The 19,730-nt window shown below is 38.4% G+C and overlaps 1 protein-coding gene across 6 annotated transcripts in view; it reads right to left on the bottom strand.

Moving 5' to 3' along the window:
* Positions 1 to 19,730, bottom strand: part of snx13 (sorting nexin 13) — a 172,340-nt gene that overhangs the window by 58,283 nt on the left and 94,327 nt on the right. For all 6 annotated transcript variants that reach the window (XM_080207214.1, XM_080207234.1, XM_080207243.1 and 3 more), the window contains exons 6-11: positions 19,449 to 19,567; positions 12,521 to 12,622; positions 10,092 to 10,180; positions 9,392 to 9,475; positions 7,739 to 7,877; positions 6,516 to 6,604 (exon numbers count right to left, since the gene is read on the bottom strand). In XM_080207214.1, coding sequence (XP_080063340.1) covers positions 6,516 to 6,604; positions 7,739 to 7,877; positions 9,392 to 9,475; positions 10,092 to 10,180; positions 12,521 to 12,622; positions 19,449 to 19,567 — 622 coding nt within the window. The remainder of the gene's footprint in view (positions 1 to 6,515; positions 6,605 to 7,738; positions 7,878 to 9,391; positions 9,476 to 10,091; positions 10,181 to 12,520; positions 12,623 to 19,448; positions 19,568 to 19,730) is intronic.

The raw sequence follows: 19,730 nt of genomic DNA, 5'->3' as shown, positions 1-19,730 counted from the left end.
AGGGGTTAGGGGAAAAAGGCATGAGAATGACGATGGGAACAAAAAAAAACAGCCATGATTGAATGGCAGAGCAGATTCGATGAGCTGAGTGGCCTAGTTCTGTTCCTATGTCTTATGGTCAAATGGAGGGGATGTTCACAGTCTGAAGTTGTTGAACTTGATGTTGAGTCCAGAAAGTTGTAAACTATCGAATCATAAGATGTGTTATTCTTCCAGTTTGCATGGGGTATCACTGGAGCACTGCAGCAGGCCAAGGACAGACATGTAAACATTGCACCATTAACAGTCACTTTGTCTTATGCCCATTACATCTCTGCTAACCTCTCTTTAGTTTAACTGTGCTTCTCTCTCCACAGATGCTGCCAGACTGGTGAGTTTATCCAGCAACTTCTGTTTCTGTCCATTGCAGACATTAGTCTGATATTCCAAGTATTAGACTTTTGCCCTGATTTGGAATACTTAAAAGCAGGGAGTGGATTAAGAAGATGGGAAGTGTCACTGTATCATGCTACTACTGTATGCAGCAGGATGATGCTCTTGACAATCAAATGTACATTATGCCAATAATGGATATTTGTTGTACAAAAGTAACAATTTGACTTATTTTCAGGGCATGTGAATCATTAGTAAGCCTAGCATTTATTATCTATTGCTAGCTGCCCTCAAGAAAGTGATAATAAGCTCTTTACTGAACTGTTGCAATTTACGAGGCTTGCGACAGTATGAAGAGGTGTTTGGTAGGAAATTCCAGGACATTTCCACCAAAACAAAGAAAGAACGTTGGCATATGCCCAGTCAGAAGTGAGAGAGGCTTGGGGGAACATGTGGACATGGTGGTATCCCTGCTGCCTTTGTTATTTCAAATTGGAAAGACGGTGGGTTTGGTAGGTGGTCGAAGGCGGCTTGATTAGTTGCTGCAAAACATCGTGGGGACAGCACACTGCTGCCACTGTTTACTGGTGATGGAGGGACTGAATTTTTAAAATGATTGATGGGCTGCTGATGAAGCAGGTTGATTTGCCCTCAATGACGTCAAGTTTCTAAATATATCAAATTCCTGATTTTTGCCTTAAAGGTGAAGTAGCTTTGGGGAATCAGAAAGTGAGCCATGCATCAAAGAATTCATGCCTTTAACTTGTTTTAGTAACCACATTATTTATATGGCTGATCTAGTTGAGTTTCTGGTCAATGGCCACACCTTAATCATTGATGGTCAGGGGTCTGAAATACAAGTTCTTTCAACCAGATCAACTGCAACCATTTGCTCCACAAATCTAATCCTGCACTGACGTGGGATAAAATTTTCCTGTTAATCCAAAGGATCCATCTCTGTGACAGACAGGCAGGTGAAGAGCAAGGGCCATAAGATGCATGGGAACACTATTACCAGGAAGCTCTCCAAGACATACCATCCTGATTTGGAAACATAAATAGTCATTTTTTTTGGTCACTGGGTCAAATCCTAGAATTCTCTATTTAAAAGCACCATGGGTGAACACAAGTCATCAATACCACCTCCTTCTCGAAGATAAGAATGAAAAACAAATGCTGTCCTTGCTAGTGATGTCAACATTCCTTGAAGCAAACAAAAAACTAATGAAATTTTTCACAAATACTAGCTGAAAAAGTTGATGACCATGGTGCTTCCACATTTCCACCAATTACAGCTTTTTGTTTAACGGCAAGCATCTTGGATCATGATCAGGAACTGCCTCATCCAATAAAACTATTTGGTTTAACCAAATTTTGACAACTACAATGCCAGCTGTATCTGCAAGCAAGTTGACAAGTTTGAGTGATGGGCTCCAATCTGGTAATAGAACATGCAAAAGAAACACCCACTTTTATCTTGCACTATCATCTCTCTTTTAATTTAGTCAATTGTGCTATCACCATATCATTCTCCTTTTTCTTTCCTGTCCTCCCCCTCCTTTTTCCCAGGCTCCATATTAGTTCATAAGTGTACAAAATCTTGACAACTAAATCTCCAATTCCTCGATTGTGGTGAAAAGTCAGCAACCTGAAATATTAACCATTCAGATACTGCCAGACCTACTGATGATTTATAGCATCTTCTAACACTATTCAGATGCCTTATGAAATTTTGTATCCATTATTTCACTTCAGATACACAGAAATCATATTACTGCAAGGTGGCTCAAGTAGAAATGTAAGGTAGTTCAACACCAGTATGCAGACCAATGTTCCATGACCACAGTAAATGGCTTTGAGACCACCACCAATAGGTATTACAGACAGTAGAGGTAAACGTGAATACCTTTGAGAATTTTTTTCATCAAGGCAAATTTTTTTCATCAAGAAGTGGTGGAGGCTACCTTGCTGAATATATTTAAGTCACGGGTAGATAGGTTTCTGATAGACAGGGGAATTAAGGGTTATGGGGAGAAAGTGGGAAAGTGGAGCTGATCCACTTCAGATCAGCCATGATCTTATTGAATGGCAAGGCAGGCTCAAAGGGCTAGATGGCCTACTCCTGCTCCTATTTCTTATGTTCTTACGTTCTTAAGGCATTTTGAAATAGAATGCTGCGTGTATTTTGGAAAACAAACAGAAATATCAAACAGTCTACGAACAAAAATGGAATTATCAAAATAATTTGATGGATAATTTATTAGTACATTACATGTTAAGCTTCTCTAACCTTTTCAATCCAGTTGGGAAATACTACTTGCTAAGTTCTGACAGTTGTAGATCGAATTATTTTCCCTTTCCTCCCTCTCCTCAATCAGTATTATCATTCACTTCTTTACATTTACATCAATTATCTCTTTCATTCTGGCCAAAAAGCTGTACTAAAGAGATATCTTGTCAGAGGCAAACACAAAACTAAGTTAATTATTACAGTTCTGAAAAAATAGTTTCTCATTCTACCGCTATTGTTCAATCCCATTTCACATACAAAAATGCTTGAACTGGCTAAGACCCACAGACAGACCCACTTAGCTGTACCTATTTTGATGCAAGTTTACAAGTGAACTGTTACAACATTTGAAAGTTATGTAATGATATCAGATGCTGATGCAGCACCTAATAACATCACTGAAGTATTAAATTTCATAAGCTATTTATGCAAGCATGCAAATAATATGGAATTCACACAAAAAAAATCTTGCCCAGAATGTGTGAAAAGTGAGACACCATTTGGCCAGCAATTTTTTGAATCTGGAACACGGCTTTCATTCCCAGGTAATGATGGTATTCATAGAATAAACATTTTAAATTATTTGAGTATGGAAATTCATGTTTTATGAATCATACTTGAGCAATGATACTTATGTAACTGAATGCTTTACTAAATTCATATTTTATCAAAATATCTGAAGCTTCTTGTCAAACTTAGGTTAGAACTTGATCTACAGGTCACAATCATAACACAATACATGCATAAGGTCCCTCATTCTCTTAAGATAGATTTCAACATCCCCCTACATACTTCCCCAAACATTATACAATAGGGAGAATTTGTGGGATAGTCCCCCTTTAAGAGTTTTGCATCATGCACACATTTCCTGGTAAGGTGCGTAACATTACTCTCACTTTTTATGAAGCCTTTTGTTTTCAAAAAAAACGAATAATTTTTTTGAAGGAAGCAGCAAAGACCTTCCATTAATCCCCTGCAGCAGAAACAAGAAAAACTTTGAAAACGATAAAAAAAGGAAAACTTTTGGTTGTACAGTTTACTAACAGATTAAAAGTCCTTGAGGGCACATGGAAGTGGTGTTAAATTCAAAGAATGAGCAAGATCCATGCTCTTGGGAATTAATGAATGCTCTTTCTCAGCTATTCACAACATCTCTGTGCAAACTACTTATCATATTAACAATTAAAGTCAAGCACACTGAAACATGAAATGCAATATGTTTGCAACGAGCCAGTTAAATGTGGGATTAGATGTCATTCATAACAATTAACGTCAAGGTAACCAGGAGTATCTGTAGGAGGGCGTGGCTTATCCAAATTGATATACTCAAGCAAAAAGTTGATAACATAAAATCAGGTCATTCATTGCCAAAGATGGAAAGACGTGCTTGTTATTCAGTGCAAGATATTATTCATAAACCTGATCAAATAATAATGAAGTTCATGGACACATCAAAATTAATTTCAACAGTGTACGATCCTACTACCAACACCCTAAGCTTACCAGAGCCTCTTGCCAGAACTTCAAGCTGAACCAGATTGTCCAAGTTTGATGTCCACTTCAACTCTGAACCAGGTTTCCGATCTCATATCATCAAAAAATCTGTCTCCTTCCTTCAGTAACACCACTTGTCTCCACTTTACCTCATCTCATCTGCCACGGTATTCATCACATCCATTGATCACCTCCAGACTGAATTACTTCATTTTTCTCTTAGTTAGCCTCCCAACTTGTACTAAAAACATGAGATAATTTAAAATTCTGCTACCATATTTTATCTTGCACCAAGTAACATGGGTCCGTCATCCTAGTTCCAAGTTCCTAATTTCACAAAGTTAAACTTCTAGTCTCCAATTTAAGTCACTGCAATGTTGTGCATCCATCCACCTACAAATCTTTCCAGAAATAAAACTACCCAAACTCTGAAGGGGTTCAACAGGATAGACACAAAGGTTAATTCACCAGAGAACCTAGCACAAAAGCAGTTGAGGACAAAACATTGTAACATTGCATGTTTTCAAGGAGTAAGAGACAGCTCTTGATTTTTTGATTTGAGTTATTGTCACATGTATTAATATGCAGTGAAAAGTATTGCTTCTTATGTGCTCTACAGACAAAGCGTACTGTTCATAAAGAGAGTGCAGAATGTAGTGTTACAGTCATAGCTAAGATGTAGAAAAAGATCAACTTAGTGCATGGTAGGTCCATTCAAAAGTCTGATGGCAGTAGGAAAGATACTGTTCTCGAGTCGGTTGGTACAGGACCTCAGACTTTTGTATCTTTTTCCCGACAGAAGAAAGTGGAACAGAGTATGCCCAGGGTGCGAGGGGTCCTTGACTATGCTGGCTGCTTTTCCGAGGCAGCAGGAAGTGTAGACAAGTTCAATGGATGGGAGGCTGGTTTGCATGATGGACTGGGTTTCGTTCACGGCCATTTGTAGTTTCTTGCTGTTTTGGTCAGTGCAAGAGCCATAATAAGCTGTGATACATCCAGAAAGAATGCTTTCTATGATGCATGTGTAAAGTTTTAGACTAAAAAAAGAGATCAAAGGATGTGGTGGATGTACAAGAAGTGGGATCAGGTTTATCCATGAGCATAAAAAATGGTTAAACAGGCTTTAAGGGCCGAATGTCCTATTCCAATCTCTCACCATTTAAATAATATATTGCATTTCTATTCTTCTTGCTGAAGTAGACAAGTTCACATTTTCCCACATTATATTCTGTGCCAATGTTTTGCCCATGCTGAGAACAGGGTAAGTGACTTCAGGAATTATATTCTAGGTTACGAGCAGAGACTCAATGCTTTTATGTTTCAAAAGTAAATTAGTTGGGAGGCTGAGGCAGGAGATTAGGTGGTACAAACGCAATTCAACATTCTCCAAGTATTGAAATACACAAACTGAAAGCAAAAGTATTGGTAGGAATTAGAAATGTGGAATAAGTTCAAAATTAACAAGTCTCAAACAAAAGAATGAAAATAACAACGCCTTCCCTCTCTCACCAGTTGATACATGGAAAATCCTTCTAGCAAGAGCAGTTAGGTCTGCATTAATAACTTGAAAGAAATTTGTATAGTTTTTTGAGGAAAACACAGAAAATTATAGCAATGACACTGTGACAGTTCTTCCAGTCTTTTGCCACAAGTGCCAGATAAACAGCATAAGTGTCCACTTTCAGCCATTTGTCTGGAGGCTTCAATAAGTCACAAAAATAAGGTACTGCAGAAGAACAGAAGAAACCCCACAGAATGTTTAATGGCCAAATGTTTAAAACATAAACTGATGTGATCAAGTGTGACACATGTCAAAACAGTCATTTTAATTGAAGAGTGTTCTTGCCTCCAAAGTGTTATAACTTGTCTGTTTTCCTTCCAAATCTGCTCTGCATTTTCAGCATGTTCTGTTTATATTTCAAACTTCCAATATTTGTATCTTTTTTTCCCAATACAGTTATGTTTGTTTTTGGGGGTGGGTGGAGAAGGTGCTGAGAGCTCTCACCGCCTTGGAAGCATAGTCAAGTAGGATTAAATAGCACATATGCATACTTATCGTGAATTCCAACTTCTCAATAAAGGAATTGTGCAAAACATTCATTTATGCCAGCATTGAAAAGTGGACCAATCTTGTATTATCGCCGACAAAGACAATTTTCTTCAATTACAAATGCACTTTCATTGTTTGGCAAACAAGTGAAATTTCAAAAATTCAACCAAACAAATAGATTTACTGCCTCACTCAAACTCCTTCAAAATTAATAACTAAAACATGCAATCAAATATGGCAGGAACTTTTAAGTTAAAGGAAAATTTTAAAGCATTTGAGAAATAAATTTTGAGATTTAGAAACAGTTACCTTTCCTGAGTTTAATCTCTGAACTCTTGTTTCACAGACTTTCTTCACGAACAGTAAGCTGTTTATCTGATTCTTTATAGTGCTTATATCTGAAAATAAAGTTGCAACAGTTATGCAAAACTTTATTAATTCAACTCAGTTGTTTTTTTTAATTAATGCATTTGGTATCTCATAAAACAATTAACAAAAATATGCACAAATAAAAATATATAGACTTATCAAAATATTTAAAGATCATGTTACATTTAGCAAGGATTGACTTGATAGTAACACTAATTTACCAATTCCTATTTCATGGGGTGAACGTGTGACATTGCTGAGGTCAGCATTCATTGCTCCTTCTCAATTACCATACTTATTTGTTCTAGTCTCTATGTGACTCCAGATACATAGCAATGTGGTTGACTCTTAAATGCCCTCTGAAATGGCATGGCAAGCCAGTTCAGAGTTTCAGGTCCATGTCTTCTCTCCTTAAGTGCTTGGCCCATAGCCTTGAATGTGATGACATGTCAAGTGCTCATCCAGGTACTTTTTAAAGGATGCAAGGCAACTCACCTCCACCACCCTCCCAGGCAGAACATTCCTGTAGCCCAAGACATTCAACTACACTGTTACCCACCCAACCAATCTTTGTGTCACCTGCAATCATACTAATCCTACCCCCGACACAGTCATCTATGGCGTTTATATAAATGACGAATAATAGGGGTCTAAGAGCAAATTGCTGTGATACGCCAATGGCTTCCCATCACCAAAGCAGCCAATCAACTAAGGTATATATTTTATGAATGTCCTTGGTATCAACAAATATTAGTGCTACATAAACCGTAGCACATGTTCCAAACTAACCCATGGGACACGCCCCTTCTACCCCTTTCCAATGAGGACTAAGTCACCTGGTTTCCAGTCCATTCCTCACATTTTACCATGTGCCTACATTTCCACTTGGTTTTTATATCTGAATTTTTGTAACATACCTTATGAAAATGTATATATTACTGCCAATACACTACCACTGCTTCACCAGATCTACATAGGTCAATTGTTTGGCTCCAAAGATGATGGATGATCCTTAATTAACCTATGAATGAACAAGGCATCCTCTATTCTGCATCTTATTCAATTTCTGGCCAAGGCAGTTATTGCTTATTGTTCAAATGTTGCCTCCAGCTGAATGGGAAATTTTAAAACGTAAGCAAAATCAAATAGAACTGGACGTTTACCATCACCAGCGGTATCTAAAGATCGAAGATACTGCAGCTCCTCTGCCGCTCTATCTCTTACTGCTTCGAGTTCTACGACTTTGTCGCTTAATTTGATAATATTCAAAAAAGCTTCATAATTACAATTGGCATCACGGATCTGTAACAGATAATATTGTCAGTAAATTCAAAATCAATGCATTAAATTAGTCTCAGTTAGATAAAATATTCAACAAGAGAAGGCACAACTAACAATAATTCCAGAATTAACCCAAGTTGATTGATAATGGTTGGGAAAAACTGACTGTTGATAGTTGTACCTTGTTTTTGTTCAGATTTTCTCCTCTTCCTCTCCCCCAAATTACTAAATCAGGCACCATTCCTTAACCTAGAACATGGGACTTCAAAACACTCCCTAGACACCACAAATACAATTTTGTGACCACTGAAATTACTTTAATTTCATCATCTCACTTTTCTTCCCAGAGAAGAGCATTTGGTGTTTTATTTTTCTTCTCAGGCTCGTATGTGGCACCATTATTTTACCCATTGTCAATTTTTTCCAACATCATTACTACAATCTTTTGTTTTATATTTATTCTGCTCAAATGTATGAATATACAGTCAACTCCAGCCACTCGCAGGAGTTTCATTCCCATATGATTTCACGAAGAGTGAAATTGCTAACAGCAAGCACAGTTTATCCATGGACCCAATTACAAAAACTTTAGCCATAAGAGGCACAAGACAGGCAAGTACACAGAGGTGAAGTACTGATGGTGGGGAGGGGGAAGAAAAAGAAATGTGAAATAATGGGGATCTCTTCCTTTAGTTAACTGAGTAGAGCCTGAATCCAAGTGTCAAGGCTCCAGCTCGGCTGTCTCTCACTTCAATCAGGCCAAAAGTCATTCATGCAGCAAATTCCCAGGTTCATAGCTGGTCTTAATGCCCAAGCTGAGCCACACTCAGCAATTTGGGAAAGGTTTGAAGGAGTTGACCTGCTCTGTTACCATGCAAACAGGGCTTTATTTGACTTGCATGTGGGAGCTTTGAGGTTGTCTTGCAAGAATTAGTGGGCAGAATCACAGACTTCAGTGGGGGGGGGGTCAATCAACAGTGTCATCAAATATTAAGGGCCGGCTCTTTGTTCATATGGGCTCTACACATACGGCTTGGGCCTTGAGTTTCAGCCACTTCCCACTATTCAATACTATGTGCAATTTTTCTATCATTCTAGAATTGTGGAAGATATCTGATACTGTGTTGAAAAAGGTGTTGAAGATAAAGAATGGGAAAGCTGTGTAAAACGGTTCATGGATGGTGTGCAGAAGTGTAGAGCCAAAACATCAGCAGGCTGTGTTACTAAAGTGGACATGTAACAAAGGCTAAAGTTAGAAAATCAATAGGTGTACACAGCTAGAAGAGGTTGCAAAGATGTGGGCCATGCATTCAGGTGAGAAGTGTAACTTTTTAAAAAAATTGCAGATGAGTGAAGTTTCCAGTCACAAACCGCAATCAGGCATGTGGGTAAACGAACTATGAAAGAGGTCATAAATGGCAGATGTGGATCATTTTACAAAAAAAAAACTTGCAGAGAAAAACATACTTTCATGACATACAACTCATTCAGATTCCAACGGATTAACAGATCATAATGTAAAGCTTACAACTTACCAACCATATAATATACTGATTAATGTAGTCAGGATCACTGAGCTGGTTGATTAACGGAAGAAGAATTCCTTTTGCCAAAATTTCCTGAAAAATTAAAATAATCCTTTTGGATAGATTGGCATTTTGTAAATCATAATAATGCATTAAAATATCTGAAAATTACACAGCTTCTAAAGCATAGAACATAGTTTAAGTTTCCTGCTAGCCAGCTCTTAAAAATATTTTGCAGTAATAACAAAATTATTTATCTGTACAAGTGTCATTAAACAGTAAAATAAAACATGTTAAGAGTCAAGTTTACATATTGACAATATAGGAAGTGTTCGAAATGGAGAAAAAATTCCAAATGGAAATTGCACATTTTGAACAGTTAACAATTGTATCAGAATTCAGAAAGCCACAATAACTTTGCTCAGTTGATTTAAATTTCTTATCTACATTCATGCCAGGATAACAAGACTTAAAGATACAGGGTCAGCTTTCATTTGCAAGTTAACACCCAGTTCTACTTCTACCAATTCTCTCAACCATTCTACTGCGTTTGTATTATCTCATTACTTGTTTGACATCAAAACCTGGAAAAGCCACAATTTTCTCTGGTTAAACGGAACATTAAAAGACAGGTGCTAAAATAGTTACAAATTACATCATTTTCAGAAACTAGATAATCTGCTTGGAAATTTTAACCAGCCAGTCTCACCCTTAGAAAATATCGCATGTTCTTGTTATGGAAGTCTCCAGGAGGTAGAAACAAATACAACAAAATCTCACAAAGATCTCTCAGGAATCCTGAAAAAGAGACAATTTGATGTCAACAGTTTGTATATGCCCGTCATACAGAAAACCTCAAACAGCGTCACTTTAACAACAACAACCTTATTTATATTGGTGGCTTTAAACATCCAAAGTGCTTCATATGAGCAACGTAAGCAAAACTGACATTGAGGTGATACCTCAGCAGACAGCCATAAGCTTAATCAAATAAGTAAGTTTCAAGCAGCATCTTACAAGGAAGTGAGATGGAGAAACAGAGAAATTTCAGGGGGAAATTCCAGCTGTTAGACTACAAGCAACTGAAGATTATGGCCACCGATGGTTCAGTTAGGAACTTCAAGGGGACAGAATTAGAGCACAGATATGGACAAAGAGCTAGTGGAGATTAGAGTAGGGTTGGGAGTGGGGGGTGTGACAGATCATGGAAGGATTTACAAACAAGGATGACATTTCTAAAATAAAGATGTTGCGTAACCAACAGCAAATGTAAATCAATGGGCGAATAGGATTTTGGGTGCATAACAACGAAGGCAACAAGGTTTAGCATGACCTGAAGTGTTTAGAAGGAAAAATGTGGAGATTGGCCAGGAATGCATTAGAAAGTCTGTTTTCACCTTCTGAAAAATTGGTTTGGATGCTTTTCTCTAGTGTGGGATGTGCATGTATGGAAGGCAACTTTACACATTAAACAAAGTATTAAAAGAATAAGCTTTCCTTTAAAAAAAGTTTTGATGGAGATTCACACAAATATAACATGGTTTATTCACAAAAACTGCTTTTTCTTTGTACATTAAATACAACAAGAAAACAAATGCTAATGCTGAAGCAGATTAAGTTAGAGATGGCTTTCAAGAATCTATACTGAGAAACAATGGCAAGCTGTGACACTATGCCACTATGATTCCGGCAACTAACTAGTCTCAAAAAGTGATGATACAAGAAACGTGCAGTTGAAGTGCAGGGTCCTAAATTATGGATCTTTAAAAAAGTCAGCCAAGGGTCCACATGAAAAACAACTGATAAATTACCAGTCTTCATTTTAATAATTTTCTCTTAAAGCTTAAGAGGACGATTAAATTTGAGTGAATAGTAACAAACATTTTCTTGCAAGTTGGTTAATTTTGAAGTGGAAATGCTGCATGACAAAACACAAGGGTATAACTTGTAAAGCAGTTTCATGAGAAATCTGAGCAACAGACTAAAATTAAAACTTCATATTCCTAGTTTAAGAGGACAAGACTTTTGCTCAATATATTTGTAATTACGGTGCTTCATTTTGTTTTTAACTGGCTTGTAGACTGTTTGAAGTGGTTTCTCATTTTGGGGGCATTTTACAGATCTTGAAGCTTTTGGTACCTGTTTTATAATGCTAAGCTTGTAAGGAGATTTTTTTTTAAAAACACATACATAAAATTTGTGTTTCCCTCCAAGCTAGCAGTGCACTCCTGTCAGTGCCAGGAACTTGCAGCAGCTTTTATATCAAGTGGATTTAATAAATGCTCCGCATATTTTTCTTTGCTTTTGGAGAAATCAATTAACTTTACTGAAGATCACAAAAACAATTCTTGATGCTACAAAATTACTGTTTAGCAGGCTCTACTGAAACCACATCTAAAGTTAGTAGCATTAAAATAAGAGATTTTAATTTCAGTCCTGCTGAAGCTGAAAACACCTTGGTCATTGACCAAGGCCTGTTTTAGCTTTTTTAAATTTATTCTCTCACAGCATGCTGGCATTGCTCTCTTGGCCAGCGCTTTTTGTTGGCCACAAGAGAAACATTCACAAAATGTGGAACTGCAGAGAATGATCACAAAGGTACCCCTAACAAACAACTGAGTTGAGGAGTGACTGCAAAAAATTACATTAAAAGACAATCACAAGGAAACTTCACAAGTATACAACTGCTTAAGGTACAGATCAGCTAACTTCTTAATGCTATTTAACGTGAAGGGCGACAGTAACAAAGGCTGGCACAATTTCAAAAAGGTTATTTCCAGGCCAGGATTTACCAGCCCCACCATGGTAGGTTTCCCAGCGGCACACGTGGCAAGCCATTCAAATCTCCATTGCTAGCAAGAAGGGCCAGAAAGTCCCACCCCAAGAATATCAGAATACTATTTTCATGTAAATAGTGATCATGGTGTGGAATGGATTTTCAAAGTACAACAGAGGTAAAAATACTTAAAATTGAAAAGTTAGAGGTTGTGATTTTAGAATGCAGGAGAACAAAGAGAGAAACTCTCAGTTTGTTCTTGTTGAATAAGCCAAAATATGTAAAATAAACTTCTTCCATATGTTCTGAGTGATCTTTTATAGCAGAAAAGTTAAAAACAAAAATTGAAAAATAAAACAAACCTTCTTCATCTTTAACTGAAGTACAAACTAGGTCGCGGCAGACTTCTTTCTCCATTTCCACTTCAACCTCAAAAAACGTTTCAACGAACTCTTCTGAAACATCTGAAATGATGGAATTGTTGCTCCATTGACGAATTAGAATCCACCAATGTATTACAGTTACTTTAAGGACTTCTTAAAGATACATTAATGAAAGGTACCATACAGACCTCAGAAGTGAAAGAGTTACGATGCAGTATTAAGTAACCAAATTGTGCACAAGGACAATTAGATCATTTTCCCTCTCAAGACCATTCGATAAAGTTGAAATGCAGATCAGCCCATCTATTTGATTTGGCTCCATCTCCTTTCACATACTTGTCTAGCAAAACTTCCTAGATCTCATATTCAAAATTATTAATTATGCAAGCATCTACTACTTTCTGTGGGAGAAGGTTCCACAATTCAACCACCCTTTGCATAAAGGATTGTTTCCCAATTTCTCTCCTAACGGGTCTTACTCTGATTTTAAGATGGTATCCCTTTGCCATAGATTGTCACCAAGGGGGCAAACATATCTCTACCTCACTCAACTATTCCTTTCAAAATCCTAAAAATCTTGATCAAAAATCCCCATAACCTTCCATATTTCAATGAATACAAATCTAGCTTATGTACTTTCTCCTTACAATCTAACCTTTGGGACCCTGTTAACATTCTGGCACATTTGTTCTGCACTTCCAACGTCAACATATCCTTTCTGTGGTATGGTGCCCAGAACGTACAAGAAAATCCAGATGTGGTTTAACTGAAGCTTTGTATAGCTGTAGCAAACCTATTTCCCCTTTATACTCACATCTTCTGGCCATGGAGCAGGGCTTCACAAACAGTGGATTGCAACCCCGACAGAGTCACAGGGTGCAATTTTGGAGTTGTGAGCTCGAAGGCAGCAACGTGCTATCAGCTGCATGGCCCCTTTAAATCATGTTTCTTTCTAATGGTGAGCCTGGTGAGACCTGATTGCTGCTGCAAAAAAAACTATAAAAAACATTTTTCTTTTTAAAACCTGTTGTTTGAACAATTCCCACTATGTTTAATGTCACCCACTGAAGATCACTCTCTTTACATGACTGTCACAGAGGCTAAAACGTCAATAGCATTTTTGAGAAGTCAGGTATAAAAAAAATTTTGTACACCAATCCCTAAATTGCACAGTTCATAGATTTTCACTGTTTAATACTTGAAACTTTTCTTTTTCTGGTTTCGAAATGGATGACCTCATAAATTAACCGCACTGAAATTTATTTGCCTTAGCTTTTCCCCCAATCATTTGAACTATCACCGTCTCCTTGTAATTCTATGTTCCTGTCACTCTACGTGCTATACCACTGTCCTTGGGTAATTGGCACCATGAGAAATAAATGTATTTCATTGGATAGACCTGAACATCTTTCTCCAAAGGTGATGCCTGATTTGCTATTAGCAGTTTTGTTGTTAAATTTGAAAGTATTCTCACACCAGACAGAATTAGTGTTCATATTAAGCATATAAGATTTGAATACATTGAAACCTAAGGTTCTTAACTGGCAAACGACAATAAGATGTGGATTGCTCCATGCGATCCACTTATAGAAGTAATAAGCAGTGGAATGACATTTTTTGGAAGGTGGATTCTTTTCACATGAAGATCACTAAGGGGAAAAAATGTTCAGTTATCTGCTCAGTTTCATAATGGCTAGGCATAGACTACAACTGATGAAGATCTACAATTCCGTCATGTTTCTGAGTGGCACAGAATGCTTGTGTCAATGATTGGGCGAATAAAACAATTCAGGCAAAAATACACAACATGCTAAAGAGGGGAAGCTATCCTAGCAAGAGTTCCCTTTCTCATCTTCTGCTTCAAACAGACAAGCAATTTAAGTCAATTAATTTTCTTTCAAGGAGTATGTGAATTATAATCTTATAAACATTGTTGTTTCTAACTCAACATCTGCAATAGTTTGGTTGAGAACAACTACATGCAATTAAAATGCAGTTAGATGTGTCCAACATCTTGATGCCAGGTAAACACTTCTAATGGAATTAACATGCAATAACTCGAAGGTGATTAAGCTATGCTGCAAAGTTTACATTGACGCATTACTTTGATTCAACTCATCTGTCTCTCATCCATCCCTTATTTCTTCCCTTCTCTCCAACGCGAAAAGCATGGCCTTATACCTTGAATGCTATTAACTCAACCTCAATTACCCACAAAGAACTTGATGAGAAAATAAGAGGCTTATCTGTCAATGGGATCCTTACAAGGATGTCATTCACCTAAGCAAGCAAGTGTCATAAATTGTTAGTGGATTTCAATTCATTTGAGAGGTCACATGCTAGGAATTTAAAAAAATGAGAACAATTCTTCAAGGGGAGAAACAGCATCAAAAGAAAACACAAAAGCAAAATAAAGTGAGACCAGAACTTAAAACATACCAGTAGTTCTCTTGTGGCATTACATAGAGAAACAGCCTAGCTGCAACCTGACTAATGGTGTCAGTTAATTACACATTCACAATATCTAAGCATTATTATTATAAAACTTCCCTCTCATTCTGAGCCTCTGTGAGTGAAAGTTACAGGGATAGTTTGGAAAAGAGAAGTTTGAAAGGAGATATGACATAGAGGCGGTCAAAATTACAAGGGATCTAGACAGAGTGGACAGTAGAAACTATTCCCATTAGCAGAATGGTACTTATTTAAAGGCGAATGGCAAAAGAGTTGAAGGCAATGGGAGGAATAAACTCTTCCTGATCATTATCCAATGATGTGAAGAACCACATGCATGAAAGTTGAGGACAGAATCAGGCTATAAAGAACTATCTCCATGTGGAAAATCCTGACACCAATCGTATAAGCCCACATGTACATCAATGGTGGCTGCAACAGCTCGAAATCACACAATGTTTTCACCTCAACTACTTTCTGTGGTAGTGAATTCCACAGATTCACCACCCTATAGATGAAGAAATTTCTCCTCCCCTCGGTCCTAAAAAGTTTAGCCCTTATTCTCAAACTATGACCCTGAGTTTTGGACTCCACCACCATTGGAACTCTGCACAATTATAAGCTTTTTCTTTTAAGCTTGAAGATAACTTAAAGATTAAAGTTAAAAAGGTACCAGCGCTTTAAGTTGTTTTACTTTTATCCTTTTTGTAGACTTTAGTCTGATCTGTTGATGTACTGCCAGATTTTTAGTCTCTATCCCTCATGGTCTGTTTCATTTCCCATAACAATACCACTTTCTACCTCTTTGATTTACTGTAACTACACAAGTTTGATCCTTTGCCCCACTTTTTAATTTAAAACCCCTATACTTTATTAGCTAAGTGGCTTGCAAGAACACCATCCCAGCAGGGTCCAGATGTAGATGTCTCAAGGTACAGGTCCCACTTTCCCCAGTACCAGTACTAGTGTCTCACAAACCAAGACTCACTTCGCCCACATCAGTCTTGGAGATATTCATTTCCATTTGCCCTATGCCAACTTGCACTTAGCTTAGGTAACAACCCAGAAATTATGACTATTGAGGTTCTTCTACTTAATTTGTCGTCTAGGTCCTCACACTGAATATGCAGATTCTCCTTCTCTGTCCTATATTGTTGCTGCCTATGTGGATCACAACAACTAGGTCTGCCCTCTCTAACCGCAAGTTCCAGCCCTAAGCAGATGTCCCAAACCTTGGCACCTGTCAGGCAGCACAACCATCTGAACTTTGCTGCAGAAAATAGTGTCAATCCCTCAACTATATCTCAAACTGGCACGCAGGAACTTCCAAACACTGCAGCAGTAACACCTCACCTGTCCTGCCATCTTAATGGATTTTAGTTAATGATTTAGTTCAATTATTTTTTATTTTTACATGTTTTATTAACTTACCACCAGCTGCTAGACTATTTAGAACTCTAGGAATAGACTAAACCAGTGTCACTTACCAGATACTCACCAAAACCTAACTTCTCCTACAACAGAGTAGCACTACTTCCTGAGGCTGAGAAAGTTAGAAAAAAGTAGAAAACACCTCTTTCCCTTCCTTTCCTCACTCCCTAATTACACAAGTCCCAGCACTCTATTCTAAGTCACATTGCAGACCTTCACTAAAAATCCTCTTTTCTCTATGCACCCAATTCCTGGTTTGAATCAAATTCCCAAATATACTCACTCAGGCCACTCTTCTTCCACTGACTGTGCATCTCTTACAGATATTATTAAAAACTTAATTTTGGCTTGGTGAAACTAATTTTGTTCACTTTTGAATTGTTGAGACAGCCGATAAAGCAGGAGTTTAACAAAGAGCTGTATATAAATAAATCTTCTAATTGATATCATGGAAAAACGGAAAACTTCTGCGCAATGACTTAGACAAACTACTCAAAATTTATCTACATGATTGGATTAGCAAAGGAAATTTACAGAGAGAAAGTGAGAGTTGGGTGTCAATGAAGTAAATGAGAACAGACGATATCCTAATATCTATTCTTGGGTCTTTAGAAGATTCAGATACATTGTCTCCAAGCGTAAATTCTTTGTACTTTCTTCCCAGTAAAATACCCTCAGCCTTCACAATCACACCATGAAAGTTTACGATCAGCAAACTTCAGGCTAGGTCACAAACTCATTCACTTATCCCAAATTTGAAACATTACTAAAACAGTATTATAAACCTGAACTGTAACAAACTCTCAACAGCAAACGTGGCTATAGCAGTCTCGGCCTTTTTGTGTAAACTATTATGACCTTGTAAATAGCTGGGATTGCAGCACCCAACCCGTTACAGCCTACCAACTTGAAAATGACCCATTTATCCCTATTCGCCTGGTCAATTAATTAATCTTCCACCCATCTATAAACCCTCAACTTATACGTCAACATTAACTGTGTTAGCGATGGAAAGATGGTAGGAGTGGAGGGCCTGAATGACATTATTGTTACTAGAGAGGCAGTGCTCAACAGACTGGAGGGACTGACTGTGGACAAGTCCCCAGGACCGGATGGAATGCATCCAAGGGTTCTGAAAGAAATGGCAGAGGTGATAGTGGATGCCTTGATGATTATTTTCCAAACCTCGCTGGATTCCAGGGAAGTGTCGGAAGATTGGAAAACGGCTAATGTTACACCGTTGTTTAAGAAGGGTAGCAGGCAAAAGGCAGGGAATTATAGGCCAGTCAGTTTAACGTCTGTTGTAGGAAAAATGCTTGAATCCGTCATCAAGGAGAAAATAGCGAGGCATCTTGAGGAGAATTGTTTGATAGAGCAGACGCAGCACGGTTTCGTTAAGGGGAAGTCGTGTCTGACGAATTTATTGGAATTCTATGAGGATGTGTCTAGTGCGGTAGATAGAGGAGAACCGGTGGATGTGGTGTTTCTTGATTTTCAGAAGGCGTTTGATAAGGTGCCGCACAAGAGGTTGTTACAGAATGTTAGGGGGCATGGAGTTGGGGGTAGGGTGTTAGCGTGGATAGGGGATTGGCTGTCAAATAGGAGGCAGAGAGTGGGGGTCAATGGGTGCTATTCGGATTGGCGGTTGGTGACTAGTGGAGTGCCCCAGGGGTCGGTGCTGGGGCCTCGGCTATTTACCATTTATATAGATGATCTGGAGGAGGAAACCGAGTCTATGGTGTCGAAATTTGCTGATGACACCAAGATTGGTGGAACGGCAAATTGTGTGGAGGGTGTGGAAAATCTGCAGAGGGATCTAGATAGGCTGGGCGAATGGGCCAGGAACTGGCAAATGGAATTTAATGTTGGCAAGTGTGAAGTTGTCTACTTTGGTAGGAATAATGGTAGGAAGGACTACTACTTACATGGCGAAAAACTGCAGCATGCTACAGTGCAGAGGGACCTCAGGGTCCTTGTGCATGAGTCGCAAAAACCCAGCCTGCAGGTGCAGCAGGTGGTCAGGAAGGCGAATGGGATGCTGGCCTTCATAGCGAGGGGGATTGAATATAAAAGCAGGGAGGTCTTGCTGCAACTGTACAGGGCACTGGTGAGGCCGCAGCTGGAGTACTGTGTGCAGTGTTGGTCGCCGCACTTACGCAAGGATATTTTGGCCTTGGAGGGAGTGCAGAGGAGGTTCACTAGGCTGATACTGGAGTTGCGGGGGTTGAGCTATGAGGAGAGGCTGAATAAACTAGGCTTGTACTCATTAGAGTTTAGAAGAATGAGGGGAGATCTCATTGAGACGTATAAGATGATGAATGGGATGGATAGGATAGAGGTGGAGAGGCTCTTCCTGCTCAGAAAGGACAGTAGGACTAGAGGGCACAGCCTCAAAATAAGGGTGGGGCAGTTTAGTACGGAGTTGAGGAGGAACTTCTTCACTCAAAGGGTGGTGAATCTCTGGAATTCTCTGCCCGAAGTGGTGGAGGGTGCCTCGCTAAATATATTTAAGATGCAGGTAGATAGGTTTTTGATAGGCAAGGGGATTAAGGGTTATGGGGAGAAGGCGGGAAAGTGGAACTGAGCCACTTCAGATCAGCCATGATCTTATTAAATGGCAGGGCAGGCTCGAAGGGCTAGATGGCCTACTCCTGCTCCAATTTCTTACGTTCTTATGTAACTCTGTGTGGCACTCTCTCAAATACACTGATCAGTAGTTGCATCATCTTATCTTATACGCGAAGAGCTAATGCATTATTTGAAACTTGCCTTCGGGTGCACATACCTTGCGCCTGGTGTTTCTAACCTCTTACACTTGTTATGTTATTGTTTAGCAAGATACATCCTCCCTATTCAAAAGGAGCTGAATTGCATGCAGGTCTCCTGCACTTAGCACCCAAGCAACCAGGTTCTGTTACAGGCTCTCGCTGCACATAGGAAGAACAGACACAGAACAGCAAGTGACAGAGTAGAAAAGGTCCTCTCCAAGAAAAATATACAAGCTGACAGGAGAATCATTCCATACCTTTTTTCTGTCTCAAATCTTCTATCCTTTGTTGAGCTTTTCTGAATACACGAAGATGTGTAGCAAAATCATTTACCAACCGTGTAGTAAAATATGGTTGCCAGTCTACCTCTTTTGACCTATTAATTGCAAATAATAAAAAGCATAAAAGTTATAATCAACATTTCTTAAAACTGTGATAATGACATACAGGTTCTTTAATGAAACTAGTTTTGTTTTTAAATTCATCAATTCTCATGGTGCCAATTTTACTAATACACAAGTTCTATATGATTGGCTAAC

The sequence above is a fragment of the Carcharhinus amblyrhynchos genome, chromosome 2, assembly GCF_965287045.1.
Source record: "Carcharhinus amblyrhynchos chromosome 2, sCarAmb.v2.hapA, whole genome shotgun sequence".
In the NCBI taxonomy this organism is placed as follows: Eukaryota; Metazoa; Chordata; class Chondrichthyes; order Carcharhiniformes; family Carcharhinidae; genus Carcharhinus; species Carcharhinus amblyrhynchos.
Note: the sequence above shows the minus strand (reverse complement) of the source record. Positions and strands in the feature narration are given on the sequence as shown.